General features: G+C 41.7%; 2 protein-coding genes across 5 annotated transcripts in view; both read left to right on the top strand.

The window, feature by feature from the left end:
- aplp2 (amyloid beta (A4) precursor-like protein 2) overlaps positions 1–2,711 on the top strand; it is a 76,422-nt gene extending 73,711 nt beyond the window's left edge. For all 4 annotated transcript variants that reach the window (XM_080512717.1, XM_080512715.1, XM_080512716.1 and 1 more), the window contains one exon: positions 558–2,711. In XM_080512717.1, the coding sequence (XP_080368843.1) occupies positions 558–659 (102 nt within the window). In that variant the 3' untranslated portion in view covers positions 660–2,711. The remainder of the gene's footprint in view (positions 1–557) is intronic.
- Positions 2,712–5,629: 2,918 nt separating this feature from the next.
- Positions 5,630–18,185, top strand: st14a (ST14 transmembrane serine protease matriptase a). Its single transcript, XM_080512703.1, has 19 exons — positions 5,630–5,913; positions 8,302–8,461; positions 9,118–9,248; positions 9,428–9,498; positions 10,358–10,524; positions 10,597–10,632; positions 11,125–11,359; positions 12,138–12,280; positions 12,374–12,477; positions 12,604–12,716; positions 12,802–12,938; positions 13,019–13,123; positions 13,238–13,345; positions 13,439–13,555; positions 14,142–14,264; positions 14,431–14,614; positions 14,868–15,139; positions 15,358–15,494; positions 17,325–18,185. The coding sequence occupies exons 1-19, from the start codon at positions 5,872–5,874 to the stop codon at positions 17,481–17,483; spliced, it is 2,544 nt and encodes an 847-aa protein (XP_080368829.1). The 5' UTR covers positions 5,630–5,871; the 3' UTR covers positions 17,484–18,185.
- Positions 18,186–19,465: the final 1,280 nt, after the last annotated feature.

The following is a 19,465-nucleotide window of genomic DNA, read 5'->3' as shown; positions in this document are numbered from 1 at the left end:
ACCCTCCTGATTGATTTACTCTGCTGGAGCTGCCCTCAAATCCTCAGGAACACTGTTGTAGTAGAAAGACGCCCCATCGCAGGTCCTGCATCTACATCTTGATGCAATTAACAGGCATTTCTTCTGGTCTAAAATAGATGCGTCAAACACCAGTTTGTTAAAGGGTCGGCATAATCTTTGAGCACCAACCAATGTTCAGATTCTACCCCCAGTTTGAGTAGAAAAAAAATGTCATATTTTGTATTGAATTGGCTTTTGTTGTGGGCCATTTTTTCCCCAAGTGCCATGTTGAGCATCCTGTCTTCACATCCATGATCTCTCACACACACACACACACACACACACACAGATCTCAATAAGTTGCTGCTCGTGTCCCACGTGTCAGGTTTAAATTGAATTACCAGCTTGTATGTAAATGAGAGACAAATTCGATTGCGATTCCTGCAGCAGGTTGCGTATCGCACACGCAGCGTGTTGAGCTCTCTTGTGACAAGCCGGCGTGCGGCGCCGGGTCGTGGATGAGGTCACCTTTCATGAGTGTCGTGTCTGTACCGCAGGTCGACCCCATGCTGACACCGGAGGAGCGGCACCTCAACAAGATGCAGAACCACGGCTACGAAAACCCCACCTACAAATACCTGGAGCAGATGCAGATCTAATAGGAGCCCACGGGGGGAGTGGGTGGGGGCGGGGGGCTGTGGAGTCTGACAGAGGACAGCAACTGAGGGGGAACATACTACTGACCAATAACATATGATGCTATTGTTAAAACCATTTGCATACATCCAAACTCCATTTACTGGTTTGTTGAAAACAATCCCTAAATAATGCTACTACTGCTACTACTGCTACTATTGTATTGTAGAGCTCTTTTGATCATGTTTCTTTCGAAAAAGTGATGTATCAACCCATTTGCATAATGGAAAATGTGATTCTACAGATTTATCTGTAATTATCAATACAGCTATCTCCGATCAAGATGTATAGCTTTCTTCAGGCGTTTCTTTTCTTTCTTTTTTTTTCCAACGTGAAAGGCAAATCAAACTTCAAAAGTTTCATGTTTTTGAGTAGCCATCATCAAACGGGCCAAGCAGACAGTGTACTTTTCTTTCCCACCGCGCAAGGTGTCGTCCATGCAGTTCCTGATGGTTTCCTCAAAAAGGATTGGTGTTTTTCATTTGTTCTTTCTCCTCTCGATAGATTGCTTGTATATGAAGGTTCTTTGTACCAATTAAACTGTTTAGTGAAACAACAAATGAGAAAAAAAAAGGAAATCATGAATTATTTACTTTCTGTTCTTTGTTATGATAACAGACAAAAATATACATATACGATTTAAATATATAAATATATATATATAAGAGTAGATGTTTTTATTCCACCTTTTTTTCCCAGGGAAGAGGCCACGAGTTGCTTTAGCTTGGTGGTCTTGAGTGTTGAGTGCAGGCACACAGTGGGGAAGCGTCGGGGAGGGTGAGCGTGTGCACAGGCCTTCAGCTCAAACAAAACCTGCTCTCAACCCTTATTAAGTGAATGTGATGATACAGTACATCCCTCCTTCCACACACAAACACAGCCTCCCATCCGGGAAGGCAGAAAAGTGGATATATTGAGACTTACTGATGCATAGTTGAATGTATATTGGAAGTTTTTTTTGCTTTCCCGTACTATGTATCTGACAGGTTCGCTGAGACTTTGTAGCATCAGTTATGTGACGCTGGGCAATATTATTCCACTAAAGTGTCATTTGGTTGCTGAGGAGGACTTTTTTTAATTATTATTTTAAAAGCAGAAACCAAGCACTAGTAAGGTAACTTAGTGAACAAATTGGGGGTTTTAGGGGGAATTGAAAACTTGTTGCAGTTGGCTTTGGCTGGTCATAAAGTGTGGTTTCAAACAATTGCCAGCCTTGAAGCACAAAACAAACTTGGCACAGCCGACCCCAGGTAGAGTGAGGTTGTTCATGGTGCTAAAGCTACTGTACGTCCAAAATCACGAGCAATGACAGAAGCTTGATTCTGAGCTGGAATATGCAACATGTGGGGATTTTAACTGAAGCTAGTCTTCTGATTTTGGGGCAATTATAATACATTTTGTGACGTGAACAAATAAACAAAAAAACAACGGTCCAGCCCAGGATCAAAGCCACCTAAAGAGGATTTGGAGCTGGAGGGCTGTGCAGGCAGACACACACAGAAAGACAAGGCTTGGAGAGCTGGTTTTTGAAAATAAATTTTTAAAAAGTTTAACAAAAAAAAGCAATCTTGTGTATTTTTACAGGTAGAGAATGACACAAACAAGTAAACTGACTCATAGAGTTCTCTTTTATTTCCTCCCTCCCTCTCTCTCTCTCTCTCTCAGTATTGTCTTTGTATGCCTGTATAGTTGATGTTGCAATCATGGCTTTTTTCCAGAGGATTACCTGTGGTGTGCATTGTTCTATGAAATGATATGATATATATTTTTAAGTTTGTTTTCTTGTTTTCTATTTTCTTTCCTCTTCCTGTGACAGTATCTCTGTATGTGACTGTCTCACTATGCACCCAAACAGCTTCAATCTTGTAACTGCCTGCTTGATTGTGGGAGGGGATTGGGAACTAATATAATATGCATATTAGTGATTAAAAAAAAAAAATACAGTGATGGACACTGGTGGAAACAGATTTATGGTTACAAGAGGGATACACATCAATAAACTCACAACTTACATATGAATGTGTCCTTTTTTTTATGGAAGGTTGATAAGAGCCTGCCTCGAAAACGTCCGAATAGAAAAGATATTCTGAGTGTTTCCAGCATTTGCTGAGAAGTTTATTTCAATCTGGAGCCCTCGCACCACGGGTTGACAGCAGCTGTTGTCACTGCAACCGTGGTTCAAGCTCAGGCCACAATTGTGTGAATCATCTTTTTTTTTGTTTGTTTGTTTTTGTCTTTTACATTTGAGATTTTACCATTATGTTGAGAGGCAGAGAAAAACGAATCATTAAGTGCTAGATTTAGATTTATTGCAAGATAATTGGGGTTGACTTATCATTTTGTGAAACCCTCAATGAAGATTAGGCTGCATACAGTGCATTCGTACTGAACTCATAACAGCCTAGAAGCTCCCTTGAGATGATTAGTACGGTTTTGGCTGTAAATATAAATTGCACGACCATGAACTGCTGCTATAGATTTAAGTGACTTAGTTGTCCAGATTACAGTAAGGTGACCCCGCCTTGGTCAAATGTAAGATGGATATAGTAGAATCAAAAATAGATGAATGGATTCAACACTGGCTTGTTATTACATTTTGTTCATATGTTTTAAAGTTGACTTTGTCTGAATAATATCCTTTATTTTAATAATATTGTACGAACTTTATAGGGCATTTAAAAATGTTCAGTGTCTTCAATTTACAATGTAAATGATCAGACACCATTATGTTCATCTGAACAGACTCAATGAGAAGCAGTGTTTACGATGAAGGGATGAAACTAATAATAGTAGTAGTGTTTTAGAGCTTATACTAACTGCCATTAGTGGATCTGCCAATACATTCTGATCACATGCCTGAGTCCCCATTTGGCTGCCAAAATAACCTCGACTCACCAAGGTATGAATGTGACTTGACCCCTGAAGATACTCTGAGGTATCTACGTAGTACAAGGATGAGCAACATATTCTTCAAATCCTGCAAGTTGGAAGCTGTGCATTATTGAGCTTTGGCCGCCCGAGACCCTCCAGTTGGTTCACTGCTTGTTGCTCCATCGGACCATATTTAATAGATCTTGAGCACTGCAGACCAAGAACAACACATGAAAGCTGCACTTTTGATAGGAACTGAAAGTCAGCATGAATAATACAGATGATCTCTTCATCATGGCACCTGATGTCAACAGGTGCCATGATGAAGAAATCGTCTGTATTATTCATGCTGACTTTCAGTTCCTATCAGGCTGTATTTGCTTTCCGGGAAGTCGAGGGGAATATTTGTGTTTAAAAAAGGCCTGTGTTGGCGCAATTTAGCAGTCTTTTTGTTTTTGTTGATTGTTTGGCATATTTATTCCAACAATTTGTTAATTTGTTTTTGTTTTGTCCTACTTCATTTCCTACTTTAGTATTTATATTTATATGTATTTATTTAGCTTTAATATTTGGGATATAGTATTGTTTGTGGCCCTTATTTTGTAGATTTATATAAGACTATGGGCTCTTGAAGTTTATATAGGTAGGTAGCACGCATAGGACCAGCATGCAGGTGGTCCTATGTTTTTGTTGGGGTTTTTTTGCGGGGGGGGGGGGGTTACCAGGGCAGCAGAGGCAAGCGGGAAACAATGGCTCCTTTCTCTGCTTGCTCGAGATGAAATAAGATAAGACGAAACGCAATGGCTTTGTCTGGACAGTGCCTGCGTTTACCACATACCATTGGGCCAGTAGTGGCTTTTTCAGGGGAAAAGACAAATAGCCACTTCAGCCTATATGGATGAAAATAGTTGCTCAATAATAGTCAGTTTTAATGAGGGTTATGGGGTGTGTACATAGTTTAATTCAAATTTATCTGACACATGTTTGTAGAGGATATACAAGGAGAACCTGTTTGAGGCTATTTATTGTTCATTCTGAAGCTATTCAAATGATTCCATGCAACATCATTATGTTATTATATCACAATGGAAACACTGATTCCTGTAATTTTCCTCGGGAAGTTTTCGGGGGGAAGCCGCGTTTTCACAAACAGAAACTTATTGCTCACTATGGATGTGGGGGAAAAAAATGAAGGTGTGTCTAAAGTGAGTCATCGTCACTGGTTACCTGCCTGATCACATGACGGATACTAAAAATAGACGACATGAAACCGTCACTGTATTTGTCTAAATAAAGTCTCCATTTCACTTACATAGAGGCTGGACTCAGAAATTAAAGGAATGTACCTGACTATCTGTTGTGTTTACACCGCGTTACTCAAAGCACCTCATTAGATTGTTCTGTTCAAATCTGGGTCGGTTTGAGGCAGGAAACCGGTTCATTTACTTCAGATTATAACGATTAAATCGAACGGACTTGTTAGTTTGGTTTTTGTAGTGATCAGAGAAAACAGCAGAGGGCGATAACCTGCAAAAAGCCGCACCACGACCGAGTAATGTCAAAACTAATTGAGTTTTTATGTTTAATTGTATTATTTCGCATTGTTGAGTTATGTAAAAAGAAGAGGGGGGAAGTTGCTTCTGGTTCAGTTGGAGATATAAAAGAAGACTAAAATGCATTAACACCTGTTAGCTAACCGATTAGCTTCCTTGTGCGTTGCTATGGCAACGACTGTATTTTACTGTCTGAAACTTAAATCCTAGAGAATTTCCCTCAAGATTAGATGTTTATGTGTTTGTTTGTTCGTTTGTTTGTTTGTTTGTTTTTTCCTAAGTCATTTCCTATTTCCCCTGTTGGTGCCAGCAGACCAGGTAACCCGCCGCCCTCCCCAGTCTCTCTCGCGCAGGTGTATCGGGGCTCGAGTCACGCCCGCAGCGCGCGCAGGCACCCGAGGCTCCCGGAAGCAGGAGGAAGGAATTCTTGCAGTTCGTCGTCCCCTTTTTCTTGAGTCACACAGACTCACGACAAGTGGAGTTATTTTTGCGAACACCTCGACAGAAGAGGACGAGCCATCACTTTCCAGCCACGACAGGACTTTTTTTCTTCTTCTTTCAGTTACAGCCAATAAGTTGCGTTAATTTCAGGAGGATTTTCTTCCATAAACACAGGACTGCGGTCTGCAGGTTGTTCACCTCCGGGAACAAGTGTCCTGTCTGTGGACAAAGCTCCAGGTGAATTACCCGGCAGAGGAGCAGGAAGGAGAACAGACGTCGTTTCTCACAACAGCGGTCTCTCGGAGACTTCATGGACTACATGGACAGTGGACTGAGATACACACCTGCCCAGGTGAGACACTATTGTTGGTGGCACTGTTTCCTTCTTTTTTTTTTTTTTTTTTTTTTTTTTACATTTTATGAATGTAAATTATGTTCATAGAGATCGAAAACAAGCCTCTTTGGTTGTATTTTAGTGTCCAATTTCACTGCGACACAAACATACTTTGCTTCCAACACAGTTCAGACACCTGACTAAGAAAGGTCATTTGTGTTTCATTACACACACACACACACACACACACACACACACACACACACACACACACACACACACACACACTGGTCACCTGCAAACTGACAAACGGGTATCCAAGTTTGATTACAGTCTGACTAAACTGTGGCATTGTACAATCCAAACACGTTTAGTGTCAGTCTTCTTCATTTTTCACTGTGAGTTAATGAATCATCATTCAGTCCAGGGATAACGTGCAAATGGAGACACGCAGTCACTGGATTCATTAGCCAGACTGGTATTTCTCAATGAGATTCCCTGAAGATTTTTTACAGTGAACAATCACTTCTGGCACATTTCTTCTCTGATTATTCACCAAAATACTTCAAACCTGTGGAGAAAACACAACGAATTGGTACACACTTCAAGTTTGACCCAGTTGTCAGGAGGAAAGCAGCAGTCACAAATCTGCAGACTGAATTCCTCCAGGTTCCTCCGTCCTGTTGTGACTTGTTGACTTGAGTACTTCTCTTTTGTAAACGAATAATCACTGGAAATCATGTTGCACCAATACTATGAAGTGATAAATACAATATACTATGTGGAAAAATCCCATTATTCAGCTAGTCTGACGGCTATTGGCTTGCAAGTCACTCAAATGGTCATTATGGCTGCAATCATTTGTTTTTCCCAAAATATCATCATTTATTGCTTGAGAACATTAAGAACCGTTTCCCACAAGAAAACGCAAACTGCCAATAAACACGGCCAAAGCCATGTTTTCACATTTGATGTAATTCATATAGTTTGAATGCCAGATTCAAGTCAAAGTTCTACTGCTGCCATCCGTGATGCATGTAACACTTGGTTAATAAACAGGCAATGCTTAGGAGACCCAGCACTGAGACCAGAGGGTTGTATTTTAATGTGACAGATGTAGAGCCTGCTCTTTAAGAAATAACTGTAAAGTCAAAGCGCTACATAATTAATGCTGGTGTCCGGCTCTCGCAGGTGCTGCAAAATTCATTGCTGTCATTCAGAACCAGTGTCAGGTTGAAATGGGCAGAAATAAGTTTCCCCCACAGATGATAAACTTGTTTTGTTTTGGGGTTTTTTTTGCAGTACAAAGGATCTCCTTCTCTGAACCTAAGGTTACCAAAAAGGTTTTTGTTGGCCTGTAAAGTAATCTGATTTTTACAGTATGTATAGACTGCTGCAGTGAGCATTCACAGGAATTGTTGTGCTGTCGGAGTGCGTTGCTCCCAACAGGTTTGACAGGATTTTACATGGTGAAACCTTTGTACTCCCTCCCCCTCCGTCTCGCCTCTTCCAGGTAGCCACAGCGCCGTGACTCACACTCCAGATTGCCTTTTACAGTGTCACGAACTGAAACTGCCCAGAAACTGCCACTTCGGCAATTCTTGTTTTTGAAGGAGACTTTGAATGGAACTGTTCAGGTGTTTTTCTTTAAGGGGAAGTCAATTTGTCATTCGTGCAAAACATATTGTCACTGTTTAGTCTGTAGGTCACCACAGGCTGTGGCTTTCCTACAATACTGGCTACAAGTAGAGAAAATATCTACTATCGGCACGTACCTCACTCCTCTTTTATTACTTTTGTAGGTGTCTTTTTTGTTTGTCGGTCTTTCCGATGTGGAGTTTGCATGTTTTTCTACATATAGCCACGTTTCTTCCTCCTGTCCAAAAGCAATGTGTCAAACTTGATTTATAGAGCTGTAGAAAGTGCTTTTTACCCAGAAAAAGATGTATGATTTTTATAAACCTAAAAGCATCCTTAACTCGGCCTTCACTCATCGTCATTAGCTTAGCCGCTGGGCAAAAAGCAATGCGAGGTCAGCATTTACTTGTCAGTGACACAAGTGTGCATTTGGGTGATCAGTCGACACGGCGTGACGTAGAACCATGACTTTGAGCTTTACTGGTGAATTGCTTACAGGTATGAATGTTTGGATTGGATGGACGGTCGGTGAAGGAGCCGTGAGGGTTTTTTTTTTGGTACATTACAATGAAAAGAGATGCCATACTTCAATAGCATACTTGTGTGATCGTGCTCTGGGCCACACTCTTCTTCATTGTTCATTTTTTTCTTTCACATTTCTAGTCAATTTGTTGAGCGTCTAACAAGAAAATATAACAGGAGTGTCGATGTGATAAATGCTTGTTCGATTCATACATGGATTCATTTATGAAACTGTCTGTCTTCCAGGACAAAGACTGGGACACCGCTGTCCAGTTCTTACCGGCGTCCGACAACAAAAAGCTCGAGAAGAAAAAGGGCCCCGGGAAAATCGGGGCGGTGATCGGCGTGGTGGTCTTTGCCGCCGTCATTGCCCTCATGGCCGGACTGCTGGTCTGGCATTTCCACTGTGAGTCGCTCTCCCTTTAAGAAATGGGTTTTGTATGCACAAGGCAAAACAAGACATACACTGCGAGGTATTGTGAACACAACACAGACAAAACCGGGCTGCACACATAAAGGAACGAACAGGTGAAGAGAAAAGAAAATGACATTCAAGATAAATACAAGGTTGACGAGAGCGACAGAGCAAGTGAGTACTGGGTCACATGGTTGTCGTCATTTCAAAGTGTTTAGTTGTTCAGAATCATTATTGGCCCCTGCTCTAACATCGTCCGGATTTATTATTAGAATAATTTTTATTGAAGTCTGTAAGCAAATTTGCAAATATCTCATGAACTGCCAGATACACTCGCAGACTTCTTTGGCGGAGGATAAAGAGAACCGCGTGTCAGTTTCATTTTTATAAAATATGAAAAATATGAAAAACACTCAAAACCCGCACGGATGGTTTCTACGGAAGTATGAAATGTCTCAAGGGGAGTGATCCTTTATTCTGGTTATTTCTTCGTGAAAGTACACGATGTGAAAACGAGAAGGAGAGGTGAAAAAGGGAGACCATTTGAAAGAAGTGCATGCAAGAGAAGAAAAGCCACGGCTGAAGCGCTTGGAACGTCGGGTGCAGCGAGAGTCGGTGTGTTTATCCGGTGTTTTTGTCTCCTGAAGTCCGTAAAGATGTGCGGCTGAAGAAGATGTACAGCGGCTCCATGAGAATCACCAACCAAGCGTTTGTCGACGCCTACGAGAACGTGAACAGCTCTGAGTTTAAAGCTCTGGCCAAGCAGGTGACTTCACAGGTGAGAGTGTGGCCTCGCCACGGCTTCTTCGTGTCCGGCTTCGCTGAATTCTGTTCATTTTGTCACGTCGGCAACTTGGAGACATTCCTGCTTCACAAAAAAGAAACTTAAAAAAAATGTGTTGGGCTGAGTTTTCATTCGCCCCTTTGGTGATCCTCCGTTATTTCTATGTCTCGCAGCTCAAAGCCATCTATTCTAAAAGTCCACAACTTTCCAAGTACTACGTCGGCTCCACGGTTCAAGCTTTCAGGTGAGGCGACGCAAAGTTTCATTAATTTCTCGTTTCACTCAGATTTTGATTATTGCCTCTTCCGAGAGTTTCACGTTTCCACTTCTGTTGGATCGTGGCCTTGCTGGATGTGTCGAACACAGATTTGAGATTGAAGCCGAACTCGATTTGAGCAACTATTATCATTTCTATCTATTGGGAACAATGACCTGTATTTTTCCAACTTGACTCATCTCTACACAAAAGGAACTCAAGGACTCTAAAACGATAGACGGCGACGCTAACCACGACTCCACCATGCGACCTTGAGTGTGATTTGATCGAGGAGAATGACGCTCCAGCTAAAGTGATCAACATTAATTCCACGTAGCAGATTTCTGTCTGTTGAAAAGCTGATCTGATGGCATTGCTTAGGAATGCAGCACTTTAAAGCAAAATGAAAATGAAATTCTGTTCCAAGCTCCTCTCAGCCATCGACCTCAAAAAAGAATTCAATACAATATAATACAAAACAAAAGTTTCCAAAGTTATGGATGAAAGTGAGCAGGAGGAGGTCTGAGATTATATAATCCGCCCCTTTATAGCCCACAATCAAATGAAAATAAATAATGACTAGAGTCTTTAAGAGCTGTTGTGTATGAAGTCTATTTAGACCCCATTTATCAAACAGTTTGGACGCTGTGTTAAATTCCTTTCTATTGCTTTAGCAGGAAAGCAATGTAGCATTAGCAGATCTTCGCATTTTGTTTTATAGGTATTCATCAGTGTCCCAACTATTCCGGAATCTTGTTTTTAATTTTCTTACGATGTTATAAGATACAACGCACATGCAGTTGTGGGACCTTGTGTTTAAACTTCAACCCCCCCCCGGTGCCCCCAGTGAAGGCAGTGTTATTGCCTACTACCTGTCTGAGTTCAAAGTTCCGTCGGGTCAGGAGAGCTCCATCGACAACATCATGTCCTCCATGGAGAAGTTGGTTGGCAAAGAGCAGCGCACGATCAACAGACCCAGCAACGCCTTAGTCCTGGAGGAAGTGGAGTCGTCAGGTACGACCGTGTCTTATTGTACTTTCACCCAACGTCTTGCTTTTTCAATAACATTTTTGTTTTCTCTTACAGCACTTGATTCTCGCATGTTTTCAACATTGTTTGAAAGTAAGTTCTCAGTCTGTTTTTTTCCGTTGATAATGATGTGTAACCACGACACAAATCCTTTGTATTCATCTGAAGCGGCAGCAGGTAAAAATCACAGGTTCACCAGGTTCTTAAAACACTGTGCCAAGAGTTACCACAGCAATTCCCCAAATGCTCCTCTCTCCTCCAAAGTCATCTAAAGCAATATAACCTCCTGCTTGCAGCCCATCGCTTTACTAATTCTTTATATCTTTTCATTAGTTTGTTCAAAATGTGGCCGGGTCGTGCACTGTTTCTAATCTTGCTCCTCAGTGTCTGTAAGGAATTTACAAAACTGAAATAGTGTTTCGAGAGCAGGCAAATATCACTGCATGGGTTCAGTCTCCCCTCACTTAATACAATAAGACAGTGTGACTTTACCTTTTCAGCATTTGTATCACAGCTATTCTCGTATGATGGAAAATATGCGACAGAGTTTGAAGTGTCTTTGTTCTTTTTATATGTCTTCTTAAGGTTATGTCAAGTTCACCATACATACGAAGCCTGACGTGACGATGCAGATTCAGTCTCCGGGTTTCCCAAACAGCCCGTACCCCCCCAACACCTTCGTACAGTGGCAGCTGAGAGCCGACCCCGGCTACGTCATCAAGCTCGACTTCGATACCTTAAATCTGGAGGAGGACTGCAAGAATGACTTTGTCAAGATTTACGACTCCCTGGTGGCCATTGAGGACCGGGTTATGGAAGAGTGGGTTTTAATTTGATCTCCTCTATTTACAGCTGTCAGCCTACAAACAGCCATATTTCTGAGCAACTGACCTTGTGTCACACTATGCATGTCTTCAGCTTTCTGAACTCGGTTGCGCGTCCGGCCCCCTGCTGGTCAGACGCTGTGCTTCTGCAGCACATGAAGGTTTCCCCACTTCCACCGTCTTCTCTCTTATTTGAGAAGAGTTCAATCAATATCGGCATGTTGACCTTCCACTAAATGCACAGCACATCCAGCGGTTGTGTTGCTCATGTTGAGAGAAAAGAAAACGGAAAAATGACAAAGCCTTTCTTTGTAAAAGTTCAAAATGAATCACCTGTGGAAAAATGGCTATAAAAACTGAGACTTTTGTTAAAGTCAGCGACCTGTACCTTTCTTTATTAACTTTTTAAGTTGCTTGAGGTATTTAGGGTGAATAAACTTCCATATTTCAATAATTGATTTTTGTATGTACATGTAACGGCTCTTTATTTATTTAACAAAAAAGCAACATGTTTTCTCTCAGAAAATGGCCACTTTCACTTCAAGCAGCAATTATTTTTCTTTCCGAATATAGTGTCAAACTCTTCATGTTTAAGATGCCCAGCTCGTCAGGGGAGCATTGTGCATTGTACTCTGAAACTCAATTAGATAAAGGCAAATATGAGGCATCGTAAACCTGATTTATATGGGCAAATCTCCTAACAGGATATATATATATATATATATATATATATATATATCAATGCTGATGATGATGTCTTGTGTTTTTCTGCAGGCTGTGTGGTTACTACTCGCCCAGCGACCCGCTGACCTTTCTGTCCTCCAGAAATGTCATGCTGGTGACACTGGCCACAAACAAGGACAAGAATTATCCAGGTTTCAGAGCCAGAGTGTCACAAGTTCGACGCGGAAGTAAAGGTAATGACGGAAGCTTTTGCAATACGAACAACAATATTGTTTTTGAAATGTGGGGTAACTTTAGTTTTTTTTTAACTTGTTTATTTTAAACAGCGGTATCATGCGGTGGTCAGCTGACCGGTGAAAAAGGCAACTTTTCTTCACCCAACTTCCCAAATTACTATCCTCCGAGGGTTTTGTGCAAGTGGGTGATCCAGGTGAGCTGTCACGCAGCTTGATACACACACACGAACTCACCGTCTCGTTTCGTATCGCTTCGGGCTTATTTCTCCCCTTAAATCCACATGTAATCCAGTTCCCACTTCTTTCTGTCCCTGGTGAAGGCTCCTCCTGATAAAGGACTGAAGGTGACCTTCAAGAAGTTCCTTGTGTCCCAGCCCGGGGTGGATCCCTCGAAAGACTGCCCCAAAGACTTTGTGAGGATCAACGGCAGAAAGTGAGTGTTTGTGTTTGTGTTTGTGCATTTCGTTCCAGCGGCTGAATGAGCGGCCGAGTCAACTGCTCGTTCTTCTCCTCCTCAGACTGTGTGGAGATAAGCCCGACGGCACGCTGACGGAAACCTCCAACAGCAACCAGATGGAAGTGTATTTCATCTCCGACTCTTCCTACGTGGACCGAGGCTTCAACGCATATTTTGAGGCCATTGACATCAAAGACCGTGAGCGTCTCCGCTTCTCACTGGTAACGATCTTTCCTCAACGTCCGGGAAGCATCCCTCACGTTGTCTTCCGTCCGCAGCTTGTCCCAAGCAGTTCCAGTGTAAAAACCAGGTCTGCATTAAGATGGAGCTCAAATGTGATGGCTGGAATGATTGTGGGGACATGAGTGACGAGAAGGACTGCAGTAAGAGCTATTTGATACCATCATGCTCAGGCTTCCATTTCCTACCCTTCATTTTTTACAGGGTTTTCCTTTTCGTCTAGTAATATCAGCGTTTTCAACTGTGTTCACCTCCAGAGTGCAATGCAGACTGCATGAAGTGTAGGAATGGTTTGTGTAAGCCTCGGTTCTGGCAGTGTGATGGCGTGGACGACTGCGGAGACCGCACGGATGAGATGGACTGTGGTAAGGAGGGATTGACGACGCACATTTTCTTTCACGTGAGCGGCGAGGAGCGGTCGGAGAGTTCGCTCACCGTCGTTTCTTTGTCATTCAAAGGCGGCTGTAAGCCTGGAGAGATGATGTGTAACAACAACAAGTGCATTTCCGAGAAGAAGCACTGCGACGGCAGGGACGACTGCGGAGACGGATCTGATGAGCTCAACTGTGGGAGAAGTAAGACTGCTTTCCAAGATTTACACACAAATTAAACTGGAACTTTTACATTTTCAATAAACGCAACTGCTATTTCTAACATAAGTGTCACACTGGGAATGGAAACCTTGTCCAAAAGATTAGACGCAGCAGGCAGCCCCAAAGCACTTTACACAGTTCATCACATTCACACATTCATCCTTCATTCACACACCAAATGATTTTTTTTTTTCTGCATTTTTTTTTTTGATGTGACACATTTTTATATTAGCTGAAAGTTATTCTTTTTGGATGTTTCAGGGTATTTTGTAGCAGGAGACATTATCTTTTTGGGGGGATTTGTTAAGATACTTATTGAGATAAAGGCTCTTAGTGTTGTTAGAAGAAGGAGGAGAAATGTATGGCGTTGTCATTTATATGTGAAAGACAATATCTTCAGAAAGGCAAAAAAAAGTGTTTAGTGCAGTTGACTAACAATTAGTTTCATTAATTTAAAAATCTAATCGCAGAAAGATTTTTAAACATTTTTTAATTGTCTTTTCTCTGAATTCTTCTCGGAGCCTGTTTCAGTGCTTTCCATTTGACTGGTTTTCTCTTCTCTCCTCAGCCTCGGCTATTACTTGCACTGATTACACGTACAGATGTAAAAACAACAAATGCATCAATAAAGTCAACCCGGAGTGTGACGGGACACCGGACTGCGAGGACGGCTCCGACGAGGAGAACTGCGGTAAGGGAGCCTGGATGGACGCGTCGGGTCAGGTGAAAGACCCAGCCCCTCGTCGCCACGCGCACGACTCAACCTGCGAAACCAGCGTGAACTTTCACCCACTTGTGGTGGCACAGCAGGCTGCGACACGTCTGCCCCGTGACTGACTGACTTATTTGCTTGTCAGATTGTGGGAGGAGTAAGTTCAAGACGTCTCGTATCGTGGGCGGTCAGGATGCCAATGAAGGAGAGTTCCCGTGGCAGGCCAGCCTGCACATCAAAGGTTCCGGTCATGTGTGCGGAGCGTCCATCATCAGTCCAAAGTGGCTGGTAACGGCTGCCCACTGCGTGCAGGACGATGGCAGGACGAGGTAGGCTCTTCATGTATGCCCGTGCTTTCTCAGTGACGACTCCAGTTGTTTTTTTCATTGTCAAGAAGCAGTAACATTCCTCAGTAAGGCAGAGGTACGGGGACTTCCTCGGAACGACTGAAACCTGTTTATTGACATATGACAGAAAATGATGCACAGGGTGTGAAATTCCCATATTAACGTCATGCAGAATCAGACAAGGGTTGCTGACTGTGGACTGAGAACCAACTGCAGTCCTCCTCTACACGTGCAGATACTCCCAGCCCGGAACGTGGGAAGCTCAGCTCGGCCTGCACGAGCAGCAGAAGATGACGGCTCACGTGGCGAAGAGGAACTTGAAGCGAATCATCCCTCACCCCAATTACAACGACTTCACCTTCGACAACGACATCGCCCTGATGGAGCTGGAAAGTCCCGTCGCCTACTCCGACTACATCCAGCCCGTCTGCCTGCCGGCCGCCCAGCACAGCTTCTCCCCCGGCGACACCGTGTGGATCACCGGGTGGGGGCACACGAGAGAAGGAGGTGAGCTCGCGAACCAACAGTCACTTTGACCTTGACATGTGGTGCCACTCCCTATTCTCAAGCAATTCTCACGTAGGCGGAAGCTCAAACGATAAGCCTTCATTTGATTTCTCATTTCACATAGGAATGACTGAATGAACCCACTAATTCACCTCCACACGGCTTCATTATTTCGAACACACCTCTCACACCACCTCTGCGTTCACGTTGTGCCTCAGGACATGCAGCGACGACGCTCCAAAAGGCCCAAGTGCGACTCATAAACCAAACCGTGTGCAACACGCTGATGGAGGGACAGATCACGTCTCGGATGTTGTGCGCTGGAATTCTGACCGGAGGAGTCGACGCTTGCCAGGTGACGCACTCTTCCCCGTCGTCATTCCTCCTTTCTGCTCTTCTGTGCCTCCCAAAGAAACTTTCTCCACTGATATCGACCTGATCGTTCACTTTGTTTGCTCGGTCAACACGGTGTCATCAAACACTAAAACCAGAATAACGAAGATGTTCCCTTGAGAAAAAGAAGAAAAAAAAAATGACAACGTACTTTACGGATGTCTAAAGATTAAGTCAAAAAAAGAGGAAAAACTAGTAAAACAGCACGTCTGATGAGGAGGAACAATAAGCAAGCCTGTCATGAACACGTGAAGAAGCTGCAGGACAGTTTAACCAACAGGAGGATAGTTCTGTATTGTCACTTTGCAGCGTTGATGCACAAACAGGATCTAAATTGAGGAGCGATGAGAAATAAATCTCACCTACAAGCTGACTGGAGAAGTGACTGCCTGAAATCTGCTAATCTGCTTCTAGATTACTAGTAGTTAGTATTCTTTTACAGTGCAGTGGACACGCAACATTTACATATGCTCACAATCAACAGTTGTGTGTTTGCAAAACCAAAGACGATGCATTCAATGTAAAAAAAAAAAAAAAAAGAGGCACACAAAAAAACTAACGGTTTGAAATATTCTGCTTTGGGGTTAGTGACAGATGGAGCCATTACACAGAAAAGATACAATGTGGGATCAGATTCAGGATGCAGACATAATGCTGTCTGTAGAAAACTGAATTTTTTTTTTTTTGGGGGGGGGGGGGGGGGGGGTTAATGAAAAAAATTCTGGATTCTGATTTTCTTTATAAAATCCCCCTCCAAAAACAAAAAACAAAACAACCTAAAGATATATTTTCCAAACAGGTCTGTCAGCCTGACAATCTTAAAACTCCAAAATGTAAATATTATATTAAATGGAAGAAGGTGTGTATGGTTAGAATGTCCCTCTGCTGCCCCCTTGTGGTACCACTTTACCTAAACAAGCGGTAATCTCAGTAAGATTGACATCTCAAATTAAGAGCAGTTGTAGAATGAGCCATAACAACTAATTGATGCTGATTAACCATTGAGGCTCCACCGGCTGAATAAATAAACCAAGAGTAAACCACTGCTTCAGGGCGGTTGTGGTTTTACAGGTGGTGTTGTCATATTGCATTTTCAAGCTCATAATGTCTTGAATAAATATGTGTGTGATGTCATTAACTGTTTTTCATCCTCATGACGGGTTTCTGCCTTCATGAAGCTTTAATACATCAAATTCAATTACAATGCAGCAGGATTTACATATTTTGGTCAATTATACAATCGTTGGGCTTGTTTTAAGCAGCCAGTTGTCCAAATGGTTCAAACGTGTGTCCAAATGGGAGTGACATGTTGTGTTGATGAGCTTCTCCAAAGGCCTTCACTAACTCTTAATCCTCCAAGAGCCGGGCTGCTTGTCTTATTGCGTGTATTCTTAGATCAGCCTCACTTTTCATGTAATTCACGTTTTCCATACCAACCACTGCATACTGGATACATACAGCAAAAATACGTTTTGAACATGTTCTCTGCATCTTAATAGATGAACTCATTTTGAGTGCAGATTAAAGGTTTATTCACTATATTGAAGTGCCGTTTTCACTGGATAAGCAACCTTGTTCATTTGAGTTACAAAGGAATGCTAAGACATGCACATGAACAAACATGAGTATTCAACACAGGAAAGATTTTTAAGAATAAGGAAAATGTTTTTTAATAAAGCACATTTTACAATATGGTAAACTATAAAATGAATACTCGTTTCACTCAGTTTTTCAGAGCTCGCTTTTATCCGTGCATTCTGACTCTGTGGTTTGTGTGTTTGCGCCGTTGCAGGGCGACTCCGGAGGTCCACTGTCCAGTCCGGCCGGCACGCGCACGTTCCTGGCCGGAGTGGTGAGCTGGGGAGACGGCTGCGCTCGCAGGAACAAGCCAGGCATCTACAGCACGGTGACCAAATTCCGTGGCTGGATCAAAGAAAAGACGGGAGTGTAGTCAACTGAGAATAGGTCAAAGAAGGTCCAGAGACATGGACGCAAACGCGAAGCCCTGACGAGCTCCACAGGCCGACGTTTATCTTCAGTGAAAGACTGTCCTGACGGCTCCGACTCACTGTTGGAGCTGCAGAGGCTCATGCACTGTTTGCTTGAAGAGCAATCATGAAATGTTTTCTATCCACTGTGATTTTTTTTTTTTTTTATGTTTTAAAATGTAAATAGACTTTTTATTGTGTTTTATCTCGTGTTTTTAATGGAGAATAATGTTATGAGCTGCTCAAGAAATGGATTCCAGGCATGATTGTTACACTTCTGAGATGTGGATTCTTCAACGGTTTTATCCCAGCGGCCGTCGCAAACGTTCCACCATGGCTCACCACTGTTTGTTTATGATTTCGTAAATTCAAAGCAAAATGAAAACAAGCTCATTCCATATCGCCTCCTATGGACTGGTATCGTAAGAGCAGCAGATGTACATGAAAGCCTTCTACATTTGTCTTCATTTTCCAACAGGTCAGTCTTCTCACCATGGAGGACTTTTCATTTAAGCACATATGAACTGTTTGGCATGAAACCAAAGTAGTTTTTATTTGAATCTGATCCTTCATGTCCAATATGATGTTACATCTCTTTGCTTCAGCTCGGTCTGAGCTTCTGTTCAGTTCTATCGATCTCCGACATGTAAATGTGTGTTTTATAGCAGATGTTTTAAATAAAATATTTCTATAATATAAGCTTCGGTGCATGGTGTCTGTTTTAAATTGCATTGGCTTTGAATTTCCAGTTGCACCCCCACCCCCCAAAAAAATATAATCATTTCAAATACACTTGTAAAGTGTATTTGTTTTTTTCATGTTTTTTTAAAGATAAGAAAATTAAAAAAAGTTTTATTGAATTTTGTATGAAATTGTATTTTTAATTTCTATGACTTATAATGGAAAATTATAAAGAACAACTAAAATTCTTCTAATATTTCAGTTTATGTGTAATATGTATAAAGCATGGAAGCATCCCTAAGTTACATTATGGAAGAAAAACAACTAATTTTTTGGGAACACGTATAGGCATCTATCGGAGAGTAAAACAAAGTTCATATGAATAAGAAGATATTCTATATCTGGGATAAACTAGAAATATGGAGATGGCATCAGTTTGATGCAAATTGAAAAAAATACTGTTATTTTAAACGAGTAGTATTCCAAGTTAGATTTGAATAGTCAAAAGATTGAGGTTGCAGCTTTAGGTGACTTTGAATTATTTGATTTGTTATATTATAGAAACAATGAAGACTAGGCAGAAGCTGCTGGGTTCAAATTAATAGAAAACCACGCCGACACATCCGGCAATGAATTGAAATGAAAAATAGAGTGATACAAAATGTCAGGAGAAAAGAAAATCCCTCCAAATTCTGTAAAAAAAAAAAAAATTACAACAAGGAACAAAATAAACACAGACAAATGCAAAATACAAGGAAACTCCATCCAAAAATCACATTACATGAATAGAAAGAAAATTAAACAATGACAAAATAATAACTTGCTGTGATGAGGAGGATTTTGTATAAGCCCTTTAGGCTTCTTTCCTTTCCTGCACAAAACTTTGTCATTAAACTGTTCTACTTTGTCATGTTTCTGTTAATATTTTGTGAAAGTATGAAAAACCAAAAAACCTGCATGAAACAACCGCAAAGAGACATAAAATAACAGAAACATTGGAGTTAAACTGCAAGAAGATATACTATGGAAACAGTGATACAAAAAATGTATTCTGAAGAAACGCATCAAAAAACAAAACAAGATATACAAACAAATATAAAACAAAATGTTTATCTTGTCTTTATGCCTCAACGCTACCAAGGGTTTTCCGGAGTAAAAACAACTGTTTAACTTTCCGACCGGAGTGTTCTTAGGGACGGAACGGACTGTGTCACAGTGTTATTGTTCCCCCGGGCCTCGCTGCAAAAACTGACTAACTCAACAA

This window comes from Blennius ocellaris, assembly GCF_963422515.1.
Source record: "Blennius ocellaris genome assembly, chromosome: 2".
NCBI classification, from domain to species: Eukaryota; Metazoa; Chordata; class Actinopteri; order Blenniiformes; family Blenniidae; genus Blennius; species Blennius ocellaris.
Note: the sequence above shows the minus strand (reverse complement) of the source record. Positions and strands in the feature narration are given on the sequence as shown.